Source organism: Rhipicephalus microplus, chromosome 3 (genome assembly GCF_043290135.1).
Source record: "Rhipicephalus microplus isolate Deutch F79 chromosome 3, USDA_Rmic, whole genome shotgun sequence".
Taxonomy (NCBI): domain Eukaryota; kingdom Metazoa; phylum Arthropoda; class Arachnida; order Ixodida; family Ixodidae; genus Rhipicephalus; species Rhipicephalus microplus.
Window position 1 is genome coordinate 8,120,026 of NC_134702.1, and position 25,359 is coordinate 8,145,384.

Below are 25,359 nucleotides of genomic sequence, written 5' to 3' on the forward strand. Positions count from 1 at the left end.
GGATTTGAATAAAGATTGAAAAATGAAGGAATGAGCTTTCCTTTAACCCATGTGTTCTCTTCTTTTCGGCAGTACTACGAGATGTCGTATGGTCTGAATGTCGAAATGCACAAGCAGGTAAGCGGTGCCTTTCTATGACTATCTAGCGCCCGCGAATTATCAAAAAATATTGCAGTTAAAACAAATGTTGGATTTTTTTTTTCTGCAGACTGAGGTGGCCAAGCGGTTGAACGCCATCATCGCCCAGATCCTGCCATTCCTTTCTCAAGAGGTTAGTTCATTCAGGTTTTCGAATCGATAAAACGGCCCCTGCCGTTCAAATATCCACGGCATCCGGGGATCCGTTTTAGGGATTGGTTAAGGTGGCGTGACTCTTCTGGCTGCCAGAATTGGAAGTATCTCACACGATTACACGTAAGAGTAACTCAAAATGTATTTGTACTGCTGTATCGTAATGCCACAACATACAATTTTGGATGCATCTAACTGATCAAAATTGCGGTTGTTTGATGGTGTGTAATTGTATAAAATGCCTCTATTCATTTGCACAGCACTACCGACATGAATGAACTTGGGCGCGCGCTTTACTGTCCACTGTATAGTGTTAGCCTTGCTTTGGGTAAAACAGGCGAGCAGCATATATTTACCCACAAAATATTAGCAGAATGCAGCTATTGTAAAAAAAAAATACCTGGTTCGTCGCCGCCGTGGCTGCATATAGCATCCGTGTGGGAGGCTAGCAGATATATATGTGTTTATTGCTCAGTCCGCATGCATAGGTCACGAACAGAGGCGTAGAAGACTAAGAAAGAACTTTATTAATAATGTTCAGTGAAGTTCATTTCGTGCGCGCCTCAGCCCCGGCCTATAGGCATAGACCCCGGCCCTTGGGCTCGGGCGTCTTCCTTGGCTCGCTGGACGGCCCGCAGTTGTTCTATAGACTAACGCATTGGTCAGCAGAGCCTCCTCCAAGCGTGCCCTGCGATTCAAGATGGCCTCTTCGTGGTTTCTGTCTGTTGTGTCCTCTTAAACTCCAGCACTCCCATAGTATGTGGGCAATTGTTGCCATTGCATCGCAAACCTTTCGTGAACAGTACTCGTTATTGTTTTTTTAAAAGCGGGGTACTTGGGGGGGGGGGGGGGGCTGTCGGATGCTGTCGTGGTTACTTGGCGTAGCACATCGAGCGCGCCACGTTTGTGGACGAGAAGTGTTCTTCCTCTTGTTCTTCAAGTGCTTATCATCATCGAAAAAAAATATAGTGTGCTTGGCGTAACGGAGGCAAAGCCACATATATAAATAAAAAAAAACAAGAGAAAGCAAGTGAGAGAACGAACAAAAAATAGAGCGAGAAATATGTTAAGAGTGAGGAAGAAGTAATTAGAAATGAAAAAAAAAGAAAAATAGAGAAGTACAGAAAAAGAAAAGGCGGCCCATGGCTCGACCCTTCCTCCAGGCTTGGCGCCCCAAGCGGCCTTAAAGGGGCTCTGCAACACTTTTTGAGCATGGTGAGAAAACGCTGCCGATCGGTAGTAGAGGCATCTGAGAACACGCGAGCCAGATATTCACCACGCGGCCTGAAGTTCACAATAAATTATCAAAGTCTGCTAAAAATTGCTTTCTCTTCTCTCGAGAAATGACGGAAAACGCTCAAACATTCCGCGTAGAAGGCCATCTAACCGTCATTGGCTGATTTGAACTTGGCGCGCTCGTTCCTAACAGAGATCGCCGCGGGAGGCCGCGACTTGTCCTCGAGTGCATGAGCGATCACCCTGAAAAAAAAAAAAAAAAAAAACTGCGTATTCGTAGAAAAAAAAAGTGCTGAAGGTCAACGAGACGCGCATGATGTATTTTCTTTGCCCCTGTCATCCCTCCCTGCAGCCTCCAGCTCTTTCGCCGGGACGAGAAAAAAATATAACGCAAATGCAGCGTGCAACAAATTTTTATAACTCCACTCGCACTGGACGGATTCTTAAAATTTTTGCGGCATTGAATTCGTGAGGCAATGAGCTCTTTTAGTGAATCCATTGAATGGTTACTTGAAAAAGTGTTTCAAGGCCTCTTTAATTTTTTGAAGGTGGGAAGTGTTAACCATTATGTATTGTGTGTGCGTTTGTATGTGTTCGTGTATACATACACAACAAAACTGAAAATCAAGTGGATTTAACCCCGCCCCCCTTCCCTCCATTCTCTGTGGTCGACAAGTGCCTGATCTTTTCTGGAATCTGTGATGTGTTGGCTGGCGGTTGTGAGCTTGGCTGGCACCAGCGAGTGGTAGCTCGGCCTCATTGGACGGCAGTCATATTGGTGCAGTGCATTTCCATTTGATGATTCAGACGTTCTCTGCAACGCAGCATCAACAGCAAGTCGCGACAGCCGTGGAACGAGCCAAGCAAGTCACCATGACTGAACTCAACGCCATTATCGGGGTACGTGAGTGGTTTACGCGCGCCGATAAGTGGCAGTCGATTCCCTGGCTTAAAAGTCCAGAAAATCACTAGCATAATTAACTCACAAGTGGCAGAAGGAGTGAGGTAAATTTCTTGCATTTTTATTGGTTTCGTGCATTTGATTACCTTGTGAAAAATGAGCGTTATGTTTTAATAATTTCTAACAGTTTGTGGTGAGTTTTTTTTTTTTCATTTTTAAACATAAACGATGTTTGTTGCATGTCACGACCTTTCTTATCACAATATACGAAGTTTCAGTGTTTTTTATGTTTATTTCCTTCATTTTTGTCGTGGAGAAGGAGGGGTAAAGTTATTCCGCATGCGTTGCTAAGATTGCGTGTATTGTCCTGATAATGCGCAAGCTTAAACCGTTTATTGCGTAACTAGAAACGAAACCGCAAGTGCAGCACGCGCAGGACGTACTTTCAAAACCCCCTTGAGCTTTTCTCTTTTTTTTTGTGAGGGGTTCGTTTATTTTGGTAGACACAGCCAAATAAATCTAACAGACAATTATGCCAAGGAAAGTATAGGAGACGTTGTTTGTTTTTAAAAGCTGTGGTGTGATAATTATGACATACATTGAAATGAATAAATGTAAACGAGAAAGCAGCCTTTTTTTTTCGGAGTGATTTGAGCCCACAACCACCGAATTAAGCGTCCGACGCTCTACCAATTGATCGAAACTTAGTTGACGACATTAAATGACTACGAATTGCGTCCAATCACAACCAATTGTGTTTGTGTCTCCTCATTTCTAAATTTTACTCTTGTAATTCTGCGACGATCAGCTCTCTGCCGGAGTAGTAGAGAGGCAATTACGCTTAATCAGTTCACTAACACGCCGTAATGAGTGACGTACCGTGTCTCCCATGCGTATAGCTCTGACAAGCAGCTATCCTTGACACCCTTGTTGAAAGCGGCGTGCGCGGCCGCAGTACGCAACCCCCTGTCTATAGCGAGATCAAACTTGAGGGTGCAGTACTTTGAAAGAGCCTACGTCCCCGCAGCCCCGATGCCCTCTCGCTCGTGTCTCCGGCGGATAAATTCGGCGGAAATGGGGCGAGTGTAGAGGTGGGGGAACTTGCTCGGTTGTTCCATTGACATCGCCTCGCCGCGCTCCCGCTTGTCGATGTACGCGGAGTTGCCAGTGCCCGACCTACCCTCCTCCTCCACCTCGGTGAAGGCGCTTTTAGCCCCGCATGGGGAAACGGTGCGCGTGTGCGATTACCGGCCCCGCGAGGTTGGCAGGGGCGACCCGCGGTGAAAGGGGGGGGGGGGGGGGGGAGCCTTGCGCAATAGCGGTTGCGGCGGCGGAGGTGTGGAGGGGGAGTCGGCGTGCTAATCCGCCGGTGGCGGTCGGGGAGGCATCGATCGCCCCCGGCGGCGGCGAGTGCTCATTACGCGGCTTGTCTGCTGGCGCCCTTCGCCTCCTCTTCCGACGCGGCCGATTTAATTATCCGCGCGGCCGGCGGCGAGCGCTTAATCGAGACGCCCGCGAGAAGAGAGTGTGCTGCGTGGTGACCGGCGTGTTGGTCTCTTTTCAGCAGCAGCACACCGGCCTGGCGCACCTCATGGTGAGTAGGAGGGCTCCTCCACTCTTTACCGCCTCCCATTTTCTCTTCCCTAGCAGAGGGCGGGGGGAGAAGCGTTGCGGTTCCTGTTCGCGAGGCCCTCTCTTTCAACGATGCCTCCTGCTCTCCGCCGCATGAATGGGATAACGTTGCCTCCGCTGGGATCGAACCGCTCAGTGGGGCGCGCTGTCCAGTTGGGATTGCACCGGTGCTGGATTATTGGGGCAGATTAAAACGGTAGAACCTAGTTAAACAGCGTGCACTACGCATCTCAGGGAGAGAAAAGTAAAAAAAAAAAAACGAGAAATAGCTCTCTTTTTGAATCGAAGTCGCCCACCCAGCTAAAGCAGGGGTGCAACAGCTGCGTCAATTTGATACAATTTCAGGCTGTTGCGCCGAGCTGCGCCAAAACCGTGAAATTTGCTGAACTTGCGCCACGCTGCGCCAAAATGCCCAGCCAGCCTCAAATTTTTCTCAGGTGCGCTAATTTCGACGAGAAATGCAGGCCACGTCGGCCACCTGCAAGTTGCGCCATCCGTCAAAGCGTGCAGACCCCAACTATAGTGCCTATAATGTACTTAAAATATGACCAGATAAGGTAACAATGATGCGCGCCCATCGGTACGTTGACCGCAGCGGATATCCATCGGGGGGGACGACAGAACTTTGGGGCGAAAATGCATTGCTGTATCCACCAATGCTTCGAGGGAAATGCGAATTTTCTAGCCTGAAAACGCGGCTATGGCTTGTTAGGAACTCAAGCTGGAATCGTGTGCAGCGTTTTTTTTTTTTTTTCGCGTGAACAAGTTCAACATGCTGCCAACACCAGCGAGCATGCGAGCATGTCGATTGCCTTAGCAGTGACACACAAGTTGTTCCGGCCATGGTCATGGCGTCGATACCGGTACCGTCGCCGGGCAAACGGGCGCACGCTTTGTAACTTTACATGGTCGAACGCGCTTTGAAAGGGAGCCGAAACAGCGCATAAACCCGTCCCCCTCTCCCCCCGCCCCTGTGAAAGAAGAGAAAAAGGTGAGAAATGGGGGGGGGGGGGAGCGGTTAGAAAATTTTTTGGCTCTGGTTCTAATGCGTGCAGAGAATGCTGCTCAAGCTACCTTCGCCGCAGTACACCGGTGCCCAGCGGAAAAGAATATTGAGTTTTCAAGGTGCTGTTAGCGCTATTCACAGGACACTGAACATTTTGCTAGGCTGCTCGTGAGTTTGTACGCCGTATAATTCTGAGTGCCAGTATTATAACTGACGTCTAAATAAGCTACTGGCAATTATGTGAAACAGTGTATGACATTTCAGCTCCCCCCCCCCCCCCAAAAAAAAAACTAAATTGTGCACCAGTTTTCTTTTTTCCACCCCTACTCCTTGGCTTTACAAGCCTCCCAAACTTCAAGGTCGCGAGCTTGGCAGATCCATATATAAATTCGCAGAGACTGTCAAATGACTTGACAGGCGCAGCAAATGCTAATATTGACTTCATCACTGCTTGCTCAATGCGGTGGCTCAAAATACTACTTTCATTGAAACAGCAGTGCTCACGTTCACACTGCACGATTTAGATGTCGTTGAATGATTTATACATATTTTTATTTAAAAATGTAGACCTTCTTATTTATACTGCTTCAAATTTGGTATTTTATGGTAAAAAAATGTATGTTTTTTTTTTTTCACCGAACCTGCTCAAACTTGAATCTTAGTGCTCCAAAAGTAACATTTTGCTGCTCCAAAAATTGCTCCAAATTGTATTTCGGCTGTTGCACCCCTGCTAAAGGATTGGAATAGAACTAGAGCATTTCAATGAAAATTTTCATTTATAAAAAGTTGAGATCATACGAGGCACTTTTCTTTCTGTATTATTCCGTTATTTTTAGGAAAAGTCATTAAGAATGGTGAATGAAAGAGCTAAAGAAAAAGAAAAAACACCATCAATGCAGTGACACTCTGTTGCAACTGTGTAATGTGGCCGTACAAGAAGATATGATAATTTCTACCGTATCAAATGCAGGGCGAAGTTCGCACATCATGCTTAGATATGTCAATATCTGACACGATGAACTTGTGCAATAGGCTTTTGCACATCTGGCGCCGTGGTGGCTCAGTGGCTATGTTTAAACTTACACTGCGTGCTACAGTACATAGTGATGGGTGAAATCGAGCAGCAACAGTATTTTTTTTTTTTTGCTGAGTTGTAAGGGGGGGATGGAGGGAGGTGGTGTACTTAGGCTTTTTGCTACTCCCGCAGAATGTATTTAGGCGAAAGCACCCAACTACTACATGTCATATCTGCAGAGTCTGTGTGTTGCTTTGTGATGATAAACATTGTAGTTTTTATTTTTTCAGTGGTGACAAGCTTATTGAGATATAATTTTTAATTCATCTGTTTAGGTTGCAATATCTGTATTGGGTGTGTGGAGTTAGGGAGATAGTAGTGAACATGGTGCTTAAATTTTTCTTGAGCCTCTTGATTTCCATAGCAATTTAGAGCCTAAATGAAATGTATGCACCCAACAAAGACAAAGACTGAACCATAAAGTAACCATCAATGCCTATATGTAATCTTAGTGTTATACTTCTTGCAACTATTTAGTCAAAGTCAGTTTGTTATATAAGTGTACATTGAATTGCGAAACAGGAACAGATGGGGTCCCATAGTAGAAGACTGCAGTTGGATCATAAATAATACTTAACGAGAATCAATAAAAAAGTAAATTAGTGAACCAAGAACAAGAACATGTATAAAATACAAATAATATCTAATTAAGAAACAGTGGCCTAGTATGGTAACTATATACAGCTAGCTAAACTAATTATAGCACAAATGATTCAAGATTAGAAATGAGAAGCTGTGTAAGTAGTGATGTGCTGTATGAATAGTGATATCATATCGATACCTCAGTAAAGTCCCAATGAACTTACCGCCACAAAGTTACCATTGTCAAACAAGGGATGAATGTAGGTAGTTAAAGATTATATATCTATTACGTTATTAGAATTTTCAGTGCCCAGATCAAACTGTAAAGTGATTGTGACTTGACAAACTAAATTTTTTATATAAGCAATGAACTGCTTAGAAAACAAATTTTCAACAATTTTGCTAATTGAACAAACAGAACTAGGAATATAAATAGACACTTCAGATTTATGGCCTTTCTTAATAACTATCGCAATAATATCAGCTTTTTTTAGTGAACATGGAAAAATACCAATTCTGAAAATATGATTACTTATATGTAGTACTAAGTGTCTCAGATGTTAAAGGTGCGATATGTTTTGAATGGAAGACAGAAATGTATTCTAAACCAGTGCTGGTGTCCCTTAGAGCTAATACCGCGGAGCGTTCTTCATCGGCAGTTACTGGGGAAAATAAAAAAGAGTGATTACATAACGTTTTTGGATAAACGGGAGCTATTTGATGGCTGTTTATGATATGAGATAGAAATGGCCACTGAAGAGAATTTGCTGTGTTAGAAGCATCACTTATAGATTGGCTCTTGTAAATTATACAATTGCATATATTAATACTAACAGTGTTTGCCAAAATCATAATGGCATTAAGTTGCCATAGCTTACACTTTGCAAATTTATTAATGATTTGATCCCTCCTTCCGTGCGTTTCTTTTTCTCCCCTGCAGCAACAGATGCAGGCTCAGCAGCTCGCGCATGGGGGCCCTGGTGCCATGGGTCCGCTGATGCCACATGCATTGGCCCTAGGGCCGCCCAACAGTGCGGCCAGCCTGCTCGCTCTCTCCTCGGGCCTGGCGCCCGTGGCCGCACTCAAGGAGCACGACAAGCGGGCTGCTGCAGCAGCTGCTGCTGCGCAAGGTGCATACGCTGAGCCACTGGTTTTGCACAGAAAAGCAATTTCTCTCTGATTAGTTAATTGCCCTGCCATAATTCTGGAAGCACCAGTTTTACAGGAACATGCTGGGTGAGCGATGAAATGCACCAATGGATCATACATGTGGCACCACAACCTTGGTATTCCTGCACCAACGTGCAGCAACGTCACATATTTCGACGGGGTTTGTTGGGGCTTACATAATTTTCATGAGTGAAAACATTACATTGTGCTCTAACGAAGCAAGAGGTTTCAGATAGCAAGCTTTATAAAATGTTATTGAACCAATTTGTCAAAAGCACGAAAAAAAATAATGTTGAGATCAGTGACACAACAATGTTCAGGTGCTGAGATATTGGCATGAAATTCAAGAGGGACGCTTTGAATATGACATCCGTTTCATTCCATACTATAATGAGCCTGCAATGGCAAAATCCAACTACAATAAAGTACCTAAAGAATTTTCATAATCTTAATTACATAAATTTCTTGCTAATGAACCTACAGTGGCTTAATTGACTAGAATAGAGTTCTTAAAGAATACTTATCTTGTTTCCATAAACTTAGCTTTTCACTTTTCTATCAGTTTAAGGAATAAAAACAGAGGCACTATCAGGAGGAAATACCTTCATTCTGTAGCCATTGTATATCTTGGTTTTGTATACCAATGACCATCGCTGTCATGACATCTCCATCACTGTAAATTATTATAAAAATGAGTTCGTGTTTCCTTACACAGAAGAAGAAAGCAAGAGGTGTTAGCAGCATTGGCTGCAACTTTTAACATTGATTGTGTGGGAGCTGCTACTTGTTAAACTGGTGCTTCTTTGATATACTGCTTTAAAGTCACTGCCACACTGGACGCTCATTTTTATTTAAATTTTTGTCTTGTCCTTTACTTTCATATGGACTTCATCCTGGATCAACAGCCACTGCTGACGATAGGGTGAGTGTGATACCCACTGCTCAAGCTATGAGCCAGTATTTGAAGGATTGTTCTTTTAACTAAGAAATTTTAGTAAATGGGAGTTTATGGGTGTGTTATGTATGGGTTGATTGGTGTATTATGACTGCAACTGTAGTCAGGTGGCCAAAATATTGAGCACCAAGCAACTGAGCCGCAGCAGTTGCTTTTTTTTAAAAGGCAGCTGTTTACGACCTCCTGCGTGACAGTTTGCTTTCCAACCAACTTTGTTTTGCGACCTCTGTAAGTCAGTGGTACGAAAAAGCTCTGAAGCTTTATGCTAGGGTGTCTGTTTTAGATAATGTCACCATACTGAGCTTGTGTATCACTTTTCATGGCATCTCTATCATAAATTGTTCCATGAGAGAGAGAATTTACTTACAGAAAGGTAGAGAGGTCGGCCTGAGCTATAGTTAGTTTGTTCTATGAAATGAGAAAGTGGCTCTTTGAGTGCTAAACTGTCAACATGGTAATGATTATTTACTATGTATTCATCTAACAAGTGGATGTTTATATGGATAGTGCATTTATATTCCTGTGCTGGTAGCCCAGTATGTCTAAAAAACTTTTTTCATTTAAACAGAGAAATTCACCTTCTCCACGTGATGCAAAGTTGAGAACAAGGACACCCGACACAGAATCTGACAAGAAGCGACGGAAAGAAGACAAGCACGATGTCATTGTTCATGTAAGATACTATCATGTAAAGCGCCAGCTATTTGTTCAGTTTTATGTCTGTCTTTTTTACGGAATCAAAAGCTTGAGCAGGAATCGGACATGAACTTCTTCTTTTCTATGCATGTTCTGTCTATGTTTTTATTGTGAGTGTGGGAATTAAATTAGAGACAACTGTGCACCTTCTCCACTGCTTGCTTTGGAAATTCTATGTTGAGCCTGTAGCGTAACACCAGTCACATGATGCTCCTTCTTTGAATAGAAAGTGAATAAGAGCAGCTCGCTGCATGGCCAAAGCTCGTAATTAGGCTTCGTGATGCTTTACTTTCTTTCTCTTAAATTTTGTTCTTCCTGCAGACTCTCATATCTGAAGTATGCCATATTTATTTTCAGGACAACGATGATGAAAACCAGGAAGTTGATGTTGCAAATGAGGTGAGCATCTTGGTGCATATAAAGGGCAGAGGTTACTGAGTGCCATTGCCTTTAATGTAATTGAACTAGTTGAAATAGTTCTGTGGTTCAGTGGCTGTAGCATTATGCCTATAAGCTTGAAATCACAGTTTATATCTCAATTGCGTATTTATCAGTGTTAAATGATTTCGGGTAATGGAGATAGCATAGAAATATTCAGGTGCTATATGAATGAGGACCACTGAACTTGTCCTTCTGACAACTGCAGTTGTAAGATTTCTGTAGGAATCCTAAGGCATAGGTGGTAGTGTTCCTAAGATTAGGTACACATAAAATCCGGGGATATGGCCGAGCATCGTTTCAGTTGCCTTTGTTGCTTTGAGCCTCTTCGACCACTGAGTTTGTGTTGTGTGATGTTCCAGGACCCTGTGTCTCCTGCTAACAATGGAAGCTTGTCACCACGAGAGAATGGCAGTGAGCGCCCCATCAAGCGAGAGAGGCCACCTAGTCGCTCAGGCTCATCATCCAGCCGTAGTACCCCTGTCTCCTCAAAGTCCACAAAGGATGGCTTGGTGAGGGAAGCCTTGATTTGGTCAGGTTTTTTTGGAGCAAGCATTTTTTAATGCCGGATGAAGTCTTTTCATGTTCAGAAGTAGGATACTCACGAAAACTTCTTTCATTGAATCAAAATGTTTCGCTGCTCCAGTTAAGCAAGAATATAAGTTAGTTCGGGCAAGAGGAAGTTGATAAGATGTGAGAATATCCAAAACTGCCCACACTCATTTGATATGTGCGCCTCAGTGCAGTTTTCTACCTTCCACACTGTACAGGTGCCACCAATCTGCTTTTGACAAAAGTGACTACATATGTCATACATATGTTTGCTTTGCCTTTTGTGATTGCTCAACTGTTCAAGTTCAGCCATTTCAGTGCAGGTACACATGTATATTTGTGCATTTCTTTGGGTCGATTAATTGTTTGAATCCGGATAACTTCAAAAAGAATGTTGTCCCTGTGAATCTGCATTACCTAATTAGAATTTACTCCATTCAAGCGCTATCTTCCAGTAATGCATGTGCATTGTCTGTCTTCTAACATATAAAGGTACTAAAAGTTATTAACAATATTATAAGAAGTTTGCATGGAGGTCTGATTAAGATTGCATTTTTTTTTTAATATACACTTAGATGTTCCTTACACAGAAAGGCTCATTACAAGCAGCCTGTTGGCCCAGCTATCTTTTACATTGTGCACCATTGTTGTTTTGCCAGCTATCTTTTACATTGTGCACCATTGTTGTTGTTTGCGTTAACTTACGATGCCTGTTTATGTAACACTCTTTGCACATTGGACACCTCATTATTTGCATTTCATGGGCATTACATGTTTTGCCGTCCCGCTGGAACTGGCTTTTGTGCAGTGTGTCTAACTGTCTGCAATTCTTTTTTTTTTTCTTCAGGGTGATAAATCTCCCACCCCGGTGTCAAAATCATTAACCCCCACGAGTTCGGGCTCTACGACTCCTGGCTCTAGTGGTACAGCAAAGCCATCCCTGCCCGGTTCCTCTTCCAAATCAGCTGCCCTTGGTGAGACATTGCTCTCTTACAAGTGGCCACAGTGGCTTGTTGCAGGGCCTTTAACAGTTAGCACTTAACTTTTTACATGGTAACGTAACTCTTACATTTATTTATTTGCAATTTGTAGGTTGTTTACCTTAGTCTTATCATGACTTAAAAATCTTGTGTGTAGAGTAATACAGTAGACTTTTATTAAACAAAACCTGAAGGGACGCAGGAAATGTGTTCCATGTACAGTCGAACTCCACTACAACGAATGCCGCTTCAACGAAATTTTACGATGCAATTCCAGGCTCAAATACTTACTGCTATGCAGTAAACGCAATCATTAATTTTTTTATCTATTTTCAGAGCCTGAAAATGCATGAAATAAGTCTAAAACATGCGTTAGCACCAACAGAAACCGTCGCTATACCACCGCTGTTCAGCAAGCACTGGGCATCGCCATTGCTCGATAGCGATGGCAATGAGACTGCCCTGCTTTTGCTTTGCCACTGGCTTGCTTCTGAGCCGCAGACGATCCGAAGCTGAAGCTCAATCGCTCAGTTCATGGTTTCTTTTTCGCAGCTGCTGGATGCAACTACAGTGTCTAGAAATACACTGCCAGTAACATTTTTAGGCACTATAGTGCAACCGCGGCACGATGCCTTTTCCAATTTCGATGCTTATCATTATGTTCGCACTTGGCCAGTGTGGTAACTAATCAGAGTGGCTGTTCGTCCGCATTACCAACAAAATCAGCTAGCCGCGAGTGATAGATGATAAGAATGGCATAGAATAATGCAAAAGTCGCCGCTTCACGATACCCTGCCTCCATCTCGGCGTTGTCAGATACTTTTGACGGTGGACAGCTGCTGGTGTTAACAAGTTAATGCAACTGTTTGGTTTGTTCACGAAAGCGGTTTTAGGCGTTGTTTTAGTGCTTTTTACCGTGGCCTAGCTATGCATGAATGAGAATCACGTCGTGACGCTGCTGGGAAAAAGTAGGAAGCAACGGACATTTTTTGAATTCTGAGAATAAACGTTCCTCTGTTTTGCTAGCTCATATCAGCGATATTTTTTTCTATTTCACTACAACGAAATTTTCGCTTCAACGAAATTTTTTCCGCGCCCCATCAGTTTCGTTGCAGCGGGGTTTGACTGTAACAGGAGTTTTGTTTACTGACAGATGACACAGGGGTGCAGAATACAAGTAAAACCAATCATATCAGAGATAATTGTTTCATTTCCGTTTAACAGACTTCAGTTTACAGAGAGTCTACAGTATTGTTAGTTTTAGTACCTGTACACATATGTAGCTTATTTTAGGAAATCCTCAGTTTTCGTAATGTTACGGCATTCTTGTGGCTCAGTTTTGCTTCTGGCTTTCCTTGCATCTGCGAGGAGTCTCAGTGTGAATAAGACAAGAGATGAACACACACTACGCATGGTCGCTGATAATGTTGAATGAGACCAAGAAAGAATTTATTGACGATTTTATTTAGGTGTATATCTGTATAAGCTCTTGTGTACTGTGTGTGTTCTTTGTCCCTTGTCTCAGTCACACTCTGCCTTCTTACAGCTATGAACAAACTTTGCCAATTCAGTCTTATTGCATCTACAATGCCAGAGAAATTTAAGGATTTCTGCAAATAGGCACAATCGGAATTGTTTTGTTTCACTAAGATTGTATTTATACGGGCTGGTTGGTTCACGGTTTTTGGAGAGGGGAAAGAAACACAACAACAACAACAAAAAAACATTGACAAGTCATATTTTGAAGGAATAATGCAACAAAAGCATTTCTTTCCTTGTCTCTCTTTATTTTTTGTCACCTCGTGTGTTTCACTTGTGCTTTATTCTCTGTTAATAACATTGTATCAACTACTCCATTTTTTTGCACTGTTATTTTTTTGGGCCTCTGGAGTAGGCAGGGGTAGTATCATTGTAGGGAATCGCTCATTGATCCCAGTCTTGTGTTGTTGCAGGTCCCTACCCATACCCTTTGGCTGGAGCACCACATGCACTGGCTGCAGCTGATCTGGCAGCTGCTAACCCTGCAGCCTTTCCTCAGCTGCACAGCTCAGCGCTCAGTTCCTACTCGCGATCTCTGGTGGGCACCTTTAGCGGCCACCCCATGAACCGGCCATGGCTGGACATTCCATGACTTTGTTTGGCACCACAAGCTTATTGTAGAGAAAGAGATACGGTCTCACACCCTTTGTTTGCACATATATTTTACTCAGGCTTCACGGCAAGGTGAAATGTCTTGGTGTGCCTTATTTAATACTGCACCACTGCCCTCTTTAAATTTATTAGCTGGTAATCAAATTCGTAACCTCTCTATTAGTGGTGGTCATGCTACAGTCCCTACGACCCCACACTGTGTCTAAGAAGCCATTGTCTGTGAACAGTGATACCAGAAAAGACAGCTGTTATGGGAAACATTGGATGATCTGGCTGCGTGTTGTGTGAAGTAAACGTTGGTATAAAATTGCCTTTAAAAATATGCGGATGAAAGAAAATATTTGTGTAACAAAATTTTCTCAAAACAAAGCAGCAGAAAGCACTGATTATCTTTTTAAACTTGTTGGAATTGAAAACACAGTTTTTTCGTGACTGCAGTGCTAGAACCATGGCCTCCAAGCTGGTTTATAGTGTGGGTTAGCTCCAACATGAGGCAATGTGCTGGCGATGATGGAGGCATACGAGATTGTGTTTGTTGTTTTAGTGGAGCGTAAGGAGAAAATGCAACCGTGTAAGTCAGCAGTAGGGTGTAATTGGGGAAGCTTCCCCCATCAAGACACACTAGCACCCCTGACACGCTCCATACACATTTGCACTCTCCTCCTTCCCTTGCAGTGATGCCAACTGACGCCCCAAGACAAGATCATGCTGAGTACAACTTGCCTGCAAATAGCTTAGACAAGCTTTCTGAGTCAAACGTTTCTATCCAAACTGAGGGAAACAGCCTTCACTGAAGTACATTCTATATAAGATTAAGTGGGCTCATGATTCATCACCTGTTAATAAATTATGTTATGTAAGATGTGAAAACATGTCTACAACCAATGGTAGTGCTCTTGTTGTCCTAGCAAACTCTTATGCATAGCTTACTACAGCTAACAGACAGTTTGTTCCACCCACATCTAAATGTTGTGGGCAAATTTGAATACTTAAAATTTATAATAACTTTAATAACAGCAAGATGTCTTAGGAGAGCTAAACAAAGTTTTTTCGTTACTTCTTAATTTCTGCATATGGGCATGGTGAGCTTTAGCTTTTACTGTAATTTATATTGGTCTTTGTTTTGCAAGTAACGCCAGCCCATAATTTCAGATTGAGAATGATGTCTTCAGCGCTGAAGTATTTATGCTAAAGTGTTCACATTTCTATCTCTTTGTTATTACAAGCTTCGAAAGGCGCATAGCAGTGTGTTCAAATGCAGCACTAGAGAATGGCCACTGCATCATGCACTGAAATGCAATGGACACAAACCCAAAGCTAGCTATATTTATGAGTTCATTGCAATTCGATGCATGATGTAGGGGCTCTCTAGCGCTACATTCAGGCTACACTTTCGAACGCACTTTTATATGCGCCTTCCCAAGTTTGTAATAACAAAGAGATAGATATGTGAATACTTTATCATAAATACTTTAGCGCTGAAGACATCATTCTCAATCTTAAACTGGGAAAATGGTGATGCTAGACTTCCACCATTATTAGTTCATTTAAGGATGTGCACAAGAAACCGAGTTTCTATATATATATATATATATATATATATATATATATATATATATAAAAAAAGGGAAAGAAGTGTATACCTAAGGGCTCGTTTTTCCGTGTTTTGACACAATAATAATGAGATCTAACAGACAATAATGCCCAGGAATGTATAGGGGAAGTTATTAGAACGAACGTAATGTAAATAAGAAAGAAAAGTGGGTGGAAAAAATAACCTACCGTGAGCAGGAATCGAACCTACGACCTTCGAATAACGCTTTCGATGCCCTGACCACTGAGCTATCACGGCGACTTTCCCTCACCCACTTTTTGTGGGTTTTATATGTGAATATAAACGTGGGAGTGGCAGTCAGCGCCATCTGTAGCCAAGCGGCGAGTGTGAAACACCCTTTTATCAGCCTGTGTGGCGTCATGTAGCAAGTGAACTTTATATATATATATATATATATGTGTGTGTGTGTGTGTGTGCGTGCATGCGTGACGATATATCTTTCATTTCACACTTTACATAGCTGCTGCCATGCCTGATGGAGAGTTGCTTCCTTTTTCTGTTTGATAATGAATCAAGGTGTGAAATTGACATAGGAAGCAAAAGACATGCCATAATAATGGAAGGAGTGGTGCCATTGCCTGGTCGTGGGGTTGGCCGTGTCTTGCATGGAAGCATGACTGACCGACGCTGAATTGCAGTTGTCCTTATCGCAGGTTGCAGGCTTTGATGCGCATCCCTCGTTGCGGCCACCACCTCATTTTGGCACCATTCCTGGAGGAAAACCGTGAGTGAACATTTAAATTTCTTCAGTTACTCTAAGCATTCGGTGGCCCACATGCGAGTGTGCATGTAAAAAAAAAGTAATATGTAATAGAGAATCAGTGAATCTTGTTCTCCTCCCACTTTCATAATGAAGACTGACTTTCTTCAATTTCGGTGCCTCACCAGAAGCGTGCTTTGATGCACAGAGGGTAGCTGCAGGAACTATGCCTTTGTAAGTCAAATTTGCACTAAATCTGTGGACTTGTCTTCGAGTATACATTTCCTTCAGAGTGTCGTACCAACTGTCGCATGCACCACAAAATTTACAAACACAAGAGATGAAGAAGAAGCAAATCATACATTCTCAAGAACACATCTAGGTACATTTCTGTTGTGAAATTGGGTAATGTACTCTGAATGGTATTAAAATAGTACAATTAAAGATTAATATCTTAGTTATTGCTTTGTGTTGCAAGCATCTCATCATGCAGTGATCTTCCTTCTTTGTTTTAACAGTACATTAATGAGTTATATGAGGCTAATCTCTGGAATGACTATCTGTTTTTCAGTTGGGTTGACTTGGTCTCATGAAATTATGAGGAAAAGTGGAGTTTGAGTTGTTGTTGCGGTTGTCTGGTTTTTATAGTTTTCATATATGTAATCTGCGTGACACCACTAAAATTTCATCAAACAGTGAATTGGTGCCAGAGGCAGATGCGTTGCAATGCAATGATGTCCCATAGGCAAATAGATGTTTGTACATTTGATTTGTTATGCTCCACCACCTGAGAAGCCAGGCAGTAGTTATTTATTTTGATTGATTCATTTATTTATTTATTCGTTTATTTATTTATCGATAGACAGGAACTAGCACTATGCATGCAGATTGAAATGGAGCACAGTACGAAATTATCTTGGTGCTGCATTTGTGTGGTTCTTTCTTCGGCTCAGTTTTTTGCGCTAAATTCTACTGAGAGGTTGAACCAACTTGCCCAACAACCCGTTTTTCTGAAGTGCTAAATTAGTGGAGATATTTAACCCCTTTTAGCAATGTTGTCACAATATTGCAATGCACCCATGACTCCGAGAAAGCTCATGAGAGCCTTTTATTTAGATGCCATGTGGGACCATCTGGTAAAAACCTCTCATCTAATTGACATTTCTGATGAAAGGAAAAAAAGTTTCGGCAGCTTCACACTAGCCGTGCCAACCTGAAAGAATATAGCTGCACAGCCCTCCTAGTTTCTCTTTATTTTTTCCCTATCTTTTTTTTTTCATTTTTTTTCTGTGTTTGTTTATTGTCTCTGTTATTTTCATTTATTTATTTTTGTGTTTATTTCTATTTCTTTTGCACTTTTTTAAATCGCTTTCTTCTATTTTGTTTCTCGCTCTTTTTCTCTGTCCTTTTCTGTCTTGCTCTCTGCTTCTTTATTATCTCTTTTTAGTGCCTGTTTTATCTCTTTTTCTCCTTGTGTATGTTTTCTTAATAAAACTTTTTGTTGGGCTAGTTGGTACATGCTTACTGAAGTACAATAATACTTGCATCATCGAGGAAGAATATTGGAGACTGACGCCCTTTTTTTCTGTACTAACTTTTTTCCTCGATGATGAGCATCCTTTTGTATTTCAGTAAGTATATTTTTTCTTGGTCTTTCTATCTTCTTTCTGCTCTTTGTACTCTTTCTGTTGCCTATTTGAGTTATTGCATTCCATGCCGGTCAAATTGGCTCTCGAGAGAGTTTTCATCACTTGGAGCAGAAGCTGAAGAAGATCAAGGGAGCGTGCACAGGCCGTGTTGCACGTACAGAAAAGGTGGAGGCCATTCATGATGATGACAGAGTTTTGTCAACATATAATGGCGTAAAAAAGAGCATAACAGCTGTGCTGCAAAATTTCATTCCACATGGTTACACCAAGGAGGGGTGAATGCTTAAAAATCCTGTGTGGCCTCTATCTACAGGGTGTCCCACATAACTTGAGCCAAGAATTTCAAAATGAAACACACTTCGGTGGCGAATTGAACCAAACCTGTACTACTCGCACTAGCCTGGAGGTACTCGGGCTGTTTTTTTATTTCTCACCATACTAATTTATTTAATTAATTAATAATTCCTAATTACCTATTTTTTGTTATAGGCTGGAAACCCAAATTATGAACTCTGAGATGTAGAACACTTTCAGAAGCAACAGAATAAACTGTTTCTTGTATTATACGTCTAGCGCTGTTATTTTTTCAGCATTGTAAAGAAAACCCATAGCAGCATTATAGCAGTGCGCTCGTGGTTTGTCACACGGCTTCTTTTCACGTTTCGTAGGTATCGTACAGGAAACAGTTTAGTCGCTGGTTTCTGAAAGTGCTCTACATCTAAGTGTTCATATTTTGGGTTTACAGCCCATAATTAAAAAATAAGTAATTAATAAATAATTAATATGGGGAGAAATAAAAAATAGCCAGAGTACCTACAGGCCAGTGCGAGTAGTACGCATTTAGTTCAATTCGCCTCCTAAATGCCTTTCACTTTCAAATTGTTGGCTCAAGTTATGTGTGACACTCTGTATAAAGATGCAAAAACATGCGAACACAGATAGTATTTTGTGCTAAAAGCCCTGTTTTAGTTCTTTTTAAATCTAGGCCAGAAGTGCCCCCTGGGGTTGTGGTTAAAGAGTCTGGAAGCAATTTCGGTTGTACCAAGCTAAAAAAGAAAAAGAAATAGAAAGAAAGAAAGAAAGAAAGAAAGAAAGAAAGAAAATGACAACCTGCAATTTGAATGCCTTTCTTTATGCAAAAAAAAGAAGAAAAATGCAGGCTGCTAGAGGGAAAGGCTCAATTAGGTAATTTCTGCATTGTCAACGACTTGTTACCAACGTAGTGAAACTGCCACTAAACTGCTGCTCTGGAGTGCTTTGAGCGTAGATTGAGTTTCCATTCTCATTGCTTTCAAAAGAACCAATTATTGCAAGAACTATAGAACGCTGCTGTAATTTCTGGAAGTGCTGTATGTAAAATGCTTTGGATGCAGGATTAATGAAAACCAGCAGCTAATAAAGCTTAGGAAGGCATAGGGGATATCAGTTGTACTGTTTGAAGTGTATTTTAATGTTAGTGATGCAGGATTCAAGCATAGGCTTGCAGGGCATCTTGCCCTTGTGGATATTATTTATAGTGTAGCTTGAGCTTTAAAGAAAACAAAACATTGCCACACTTTGACAAGAAAAACGCACTTGGACATTAAAACAACATCATGCAAACTAGTCTTCTTTATTGTGTATCCAGACTATCTGTAGTTCTCACTTTCGACTTGGTAATCCAATGTATGCCTTACAATGATTATTTTATTGGTTCAGTTGTGTTCCTAGTTGTCAGGAAATTATTTAACCGTCCGGGAGTAATTTGCAATGTTCCAAGCTCACATAATGACACTCGTCTGTAGCTTTATAAGGAGCGTGGTGACTGCAATTGTGTAGGTCAGGGTTGCAATACAGTGTGAATGAAGGGTCGTTGTTTGAAATCTTGCAGATGAGCCAGCCTCCCTTGATCACCTGTCAGGTTGAAGAGGTTCTCGGTGAACACGAGCTTGAGCTTTTTAGGTGCATGAGGCCAGCTGTAAGGCACGAAAGAGGCCGTGGACCAAGAAAGACACCCTGTAAATTTTACTTGAAAAATAAAAGGCCCGGTTTTGTTGCAATTTGATTGGGAGTGCTTTATTTCGTCTGATTGCATCTCAATATTGACATTGGCAAGTCACTCCTGAAAGGGCCCCGGTGTCTGTTTGTGCCACGAGCCTCTTTACGTAGGCTAGAGAGCTGATATGAAAAAGGAAAGGCTCAACGTAACCGTAGGAAGTATCCATAATGTATAAATGCTCGGTATTTCTTCATGCCTTCAGTTGTAAAAGTAAAGGCAGTACTACAGTCACTCAGTCATAACAAGCGAGTGCCTTAATAGAACACTAAAGTCAAATTAGAATTGAAGTCAGAGCTCAATGTATGACAACATCTAAAACGGCAATATCATCAACAGCAGTGCCCTACTTACATAGAAATTAATGTAAATGCACGAGTACACATGCGTCACGAGTAGGACATTCGTAAAATTATCCTGATGACGTCAGACTTAACGTCTCCAATTAATCACTAGTAACTGAACTAGCAGCTCTAAATAAAAAACCTTCCATGCATTGAGAGATGTAATAAAATGCTGCTTGTTCGTTTCTATTTGATTCATGGAAAAAAGAACCGCTGGACGTTACTATGGGCTCCCGCTGCTTTCGTTCTCTGGAACGTGTCGTGCAACTAGTGTCGGTGGCCGTGCAGTAGAGCCGGGCAATGTTTTGCACGGCAACAGTGATGTGAGACGTTCTGCTTGAGGTGGGTAATTTGAAGTGCGCTAACCCGATGCAGGCCACTAAAACGTAGTTTTATTTCAAAATAAGCTCTTTCTTGGCACGAAAGTAGCACTACGAGGTTTCTGGACCGCCATTTCAGCAATAAACGTCGACTTATTATTTGACTTTAGTGTCCCTTTAATCTGACTTATAGGCTCATGCCAAGATTCAGAATTCTAACTGCAAGCAAAAAGTGGCAGCATATACTTGATGTGCTGCAGTAGTAGGTCATCAGAACTCCGTTCTATGCATCAGAAGCTATGTGCAATTCACACCAACCAGAAACTAAAACAGATAGAATGTTCATCCATAACCCATTGCCAATTCCCATCTTTGCTACACCATCTGAATAGAATATCCGTAAGAGAGATTAGTGGTGCTCAAGGGGCAAGTATACCTTCTGTGCATCAAGCTTGCAGCTGCATTTTGTGCTTGATTGGTTGAAGTGAGTAATGGCTTTTGGTGCTCTGCACAAAGACAATGAGACAGATTGCAAACATTGTCTACTATTGCCATTCCAGGTTGTATACTACCGTATCATTGCAGGAACATGATTAAAGCCATAGCTATTGCATAGCCTTGCCTTTCATATAGCTATGTTTGGTTCTGTTTATAGAAAGCTGAGCTAAGGTCCAAACTGTGTTCCTCGACATTATTTTACCTGCTAATACTGTGGAATGGTTGATCCCTTCTTAGTCATCAGTTTAAAGGAAATAGTATTGGCTTCAACTTTACCTCAGAACTTTATTTATGGTACACAATCAGGCTAATTTGGCACTGAATAGTTATGTTTGAAGGAAGAGATATGAAGGACTCAAACAGAAAAATAAATGCCTAAAACATAATGCAAAAAAGACCTATCCTCATTCACATTCGTGCATGTGCATTGTTTCAGTTGCATTACCAACACATTCGACTTCGCCCCTTGTTTAGGTAGCTTTAAAGGTTAGTAAGTAAAGGAAGTTAGTTTAATGCTTCCTTCCTAGCCAAAGTGTCTATTGCGGATGAGGCGGTCTCACATTACTATATATGAGGCTACATGTGCCTTACATCACCTTTGCACATTCCTTATGGGTTGTTAGCCAGGCACGGGCATGTACTGATGTTACTAGGCTTGAGCAGAATTCTTCCGTTTGGGTGTGGATGCATAATCAAGGCCGAACAGCAGCTTTTGGCAAGTTGTTTGTTTGCTCACTTGCCCAGTGGCCCATGTCTGCTCAACGAAACAGCTGCCAAAGCATACTTTATGGCTCTAACTATTAGAAGCATTGGTCAGTAGATAAAAGAGATCGGATGCATGCTGCTGAGTGGGTAAAACTACCAAGAAATGTTAATCACATTAATAAAAAATAGCGTTGCTTGCACAGCTTTAAACAGTGAATATACCTTAAACATGCAAGACCAAAGAGCATGCTTTCTGTTTATCATGTGATCACTATGTTATCTTACTGCATTTCCTTCACTTTGAATGATGCTCATATAACAGGTTACTTCTTTGCAGTGTAGAACAGACATTATTAGCAAACAATGCAGCATCTAATCTCAGCAGAGCAAAATGACAAACACGTACAAGCAATACCTGTCCCTTAATGTTGGGCTCAACATGTTAGCAAGTTATGAAATACTCCAGTTGTCTTTGAAATACATGAGGGAAAAACATTAAAAGTGGGGTGTATGGAATTCATGCATGCATCATCTATGCATGATAATCACAAACGTAAAGCACATTTAAAATGGGAAACACACTCTTCTTTAAAATTTGTAGTTTCATGCAGTGGCACGGCATCACTGCTCATGAAATACTTTTCGCTAGCTAGAAGCACATTGTGTAACCCTCTAAGGCAGTGGCCGCTTAGCCATTTCTTAGTGTTTCCAAGTGATTCCTGGATTTTTGAGGTCTGGTACAGCTAGAGCAATTTCTATGAGACATACATACTGCTGATCCAAAAAAACGGCAGGAAGGGAAAGATGGAAGCTTTCAATGAAAAAACCCATAGGCGGAAGTGTGTCGAGACGAAATTTCTACAAGTGCACTTGTCAAAACGTCTGCCCTACACAACCTCTGTTTATGAATGTTTTCATACATACTGCTAGAAATACGCACAAAGCAGAGACGAAAATAACCGAAAGCAAACTAACATTTCTTTTGTCTGTGCATTGTGTGTTATTCTTTAGCATTAATCATGCCTCATATCAAGTGCAGTAGACTCTCATTAAACAAAACCTGAAGGTACCAATTGATACAGTCAACTCTCGTTAATTCAAACACTAAGGGACTTTTGATTTTGTTTGAATTATCAATAATTTTGAATTATCAGGAGTTCTCAGATATATTACTATGTGTGAGCTCACAACACACATTATGATTAGGCACGCAATGAACAAAAAGCAGACGTGTAAGGTCCACAAGTTTATCGGCCATTCACTGTGAATGAGACCTTTTAAAGAAATCGTGAATTGCCTACTGCTTCTTTGCTGTATGTGCTTTCTGCACGAAGCTCTCCGTACTAGTTGAGAAGTGCCATGGTTTACCATGCGTATGCTTTGTTTCAAATATTTGTATACTAGCAAAGCCTTTTTTCTTGAAGGCCTGAGGCACTTATTTTTCATTTTTACACTGTTAGGATTATGTAAGCACACAAATTTTTAAATAGTAGTAGGAAAGCAGCAGATATCTTCTGATATGGAACCGCAAAAAGTATGAATAAACTGAATGATAGAGTTTGAATTGAAAGGCTTTCAAATACATCGAAAGAGAAGAGGGCCACCCAAAAAATTGAATTTCATTTGAATTAACTGAAAGTATCAATTATCAGAGTTTTAATTATTGTGAGCCTTCTGTATGTTCAATTTAAGAGGTGTTCCATTTACTGAGAGATGAGCAAGGGTGCTGAATACAAGAACGAAACCAATTTTTCCAGAAACACCTCTTCCGTTTAAGCAGCAGTTTCATTTAACAGATTTCCCTTTACTGAGAGTCTACTGTATTACCTAGGACAGTAAAAAATTCTGTTGAAACCATTTTAGAAGCAAAGCACCTTAGGGTCTCCACTTTGACCAGTGGAGATCCTAAGGTGCTTTGTTTCACATGCCATGTTGTCGTCATGGTCCATCATAAATGGGTATGCGCCACAAAAATTGGATAAATCTCTCTTCTCATTATTAGTCCATACTATTCATCTGATGAGATGAAGGTTTGTTTTAACTGTTTAAAACATTCTTTTGGCTTAGCAGTGGTGTCATGATTTTCAACGAAATTTACAAAGGCACTCTACTTTGTTATCTAAAACCAGAGACGCAGACACGCATCTCTATGGTCAAAGGGGGATTATCCAGGGTTGAAAAGGTTCGAACGAACCAGGCCCTCCGGTTTTAGGGGGCCCCCCAAGGGCCAGAAGAAGTGGCCGACTTCGTTGTTTCGTTAGAAAGGGTTTAACTGTCCTGCTGAATTTACCTGATAAAAACAAATTACCTGTTTCAATATTCGATATACATGCTTCTAAAAGGTTCCTCGTTGAATAACGTGGATAATCTTGAAGTCAGCTGACAGTTCTGCAGTCTGTGGTAAAAACCTTTTACTGGCCCCCCAAGACCATGCATCGTGCAGAGGGAAGGAGCTGACTCAGCAGATAGACGCGTGCATAGAGCACCCTGACGAGAATTTCAGCTGCTACGGTACAACACGCAATGTGAAGGCGCATAGAGAGTGGTTCCTGTCTGAAATATCGTTTAATGCGCTGAGGGCAGATACTGGTATGACGCTGACGCATAGGTATGCTATAGTATGCTTGCATTATAGTGTAAACAACGCACCATGAAATATTTGTATGGTACAGAACTTCCTGATTATGCAAAGATTTCGAAGGATTAATGGTTTGATTCCTTGCTTCTGGTCCTCGGCATGATCATCGAGTCCCGCGGAACCAACACCCAAACAGTACACAAGCTCAAGACTAAGACTGAGAATGCCATACGACTCGTACATAGAGTAGCCAACAGGCACCATGGCCTCAAAGAAGACAACCTGCTGCGTCTCGTACATACGTTTGTTTTGTGCCATTTTACCCACGTTGCCGCTATACACAAATGGCTACGTGCTGAGCGCAATCAACTCAATGCGCTTATTCACAAGGTGGTCAAACGAGCCCTTGGCCTCCCTATCACCACTCCAACGTACAAACTCCTCGAGCTTGGTGTACATAACACGCTAGAAGAGATCGCCGAAGCTCAGGAACGCGTGCAATTGACCCGACTCACTACCACCAAGGCGGGCCGTCATATTCTGCGCGAGCTCGGCTTCTTCTCCTCGAGGGCCAGGGACCCTCCAGAGTTGACTCTAATTCCACGTGAAATCCGCGACCTTATCACGATCGCTCCCATTCCACAAAATGTACACCCCGAATACAACAGAGGCAGGCGCCTTGCGCGGGCGACCACCATTCTCAAGCGCATAGACATGGAAGCGGACGTCTCGTTCGTGGACGCTGCTGCCTATCGCAACAACCGAGCCTTCGCCGCGGTCGCGGTATCATCCGCGCAGCAGACTCTTAACTCTGCCACAATCCTCACCCGAAACCCCGAAGTAGCGGAGCAAGTAGCTATAGCTATAGGTATGCTCGACAGCAAACAGGAATTCATCTACAGCGACTCCAGGCCGGCCATCAAAGCCTTCGAGCGCGGAGTCATCTCCAACCAGGCATTACATATCCTGCGCAAAGCGGACCCGAGTGTCCTGAAGCACCACACTGTCATCTGGTTCCCCGCCCATCTTGGCCAGGTGCCGGGTGCCCTATCCTACCTCAATGAGATCGCCCATGATGCAGCGCGCGCACTTACCGACCGCACTGCCACAGGGCAACCCCATCTTGCTGGGTCAGATACCAATCGGGATGCACCAATTACGTACAATGAAATTACAAAGCACTTTTACCTGGAACGCCGCATTTTTACACCCCCACATCCGAAACTTAACCGATCACAGGCACTAACCCT

The 25,359-nt window shown here is 42.1% G+C and overlaps 1 protein-coding gene across 5 annotated transcripts in view; it reads left to right on the plus strand.

The window, feature by feature from the left end:
- The window catches only part of LOC119183235 (transducin-like enhancer protein 4), a 63,478-nt gene that overhangs the window by 19,394 nt on the left and 18,725 nt on the right, over positions 1-25,359 (plus strand). For 2 of the 5 annotated variants that reach the window (XM_075888815.1, XM_075888817.1), the window contains exons 3-14: positions 73-117; positions 209-271; positions 2,353-2,427; positions 3,993-4,022; positions 7,664-7,853; positions 8,799-8,815; positions 9,417-9,521; positions 9,902-9,943; positions 10,345-10,494; positions 11,382-11,508; positions 13,467-13,591; positions 15,919-16,004. In XM_075888815.1, the coding sequence (XP_075744930.1) occupies positions 73-117; positions 209-271; positions 2,353-2,427; positions 3,993-4,022; positions 7,664-7,853; positions 8,799-8,815; positions 9,417-9,521; positions 9,902-9,943; positions 10,345-10,494; positions 11,382-11,508; positions 13,467-13,591; positions 15,919-16,004 (1,055 nt within the window). The remainder of the gene's footprint in view (positions 1-72; positions 118-208; positions 272-2,352; positions 2,428-3,992; positions 4,023-7,663; positions 7,854-8,798; positions 8,816-9,416; positions 9,522-9,901; positions 9,944-10,344; positions 10,495-11,381; positions 11,509-13,466; positions 13,592-15,918; positions 16,005-25,359) is intronic. The other 3 variants (XM_075888818.1, XM_075888816.1, XM_075888819.1) reach the window with 3 other exon arrangements.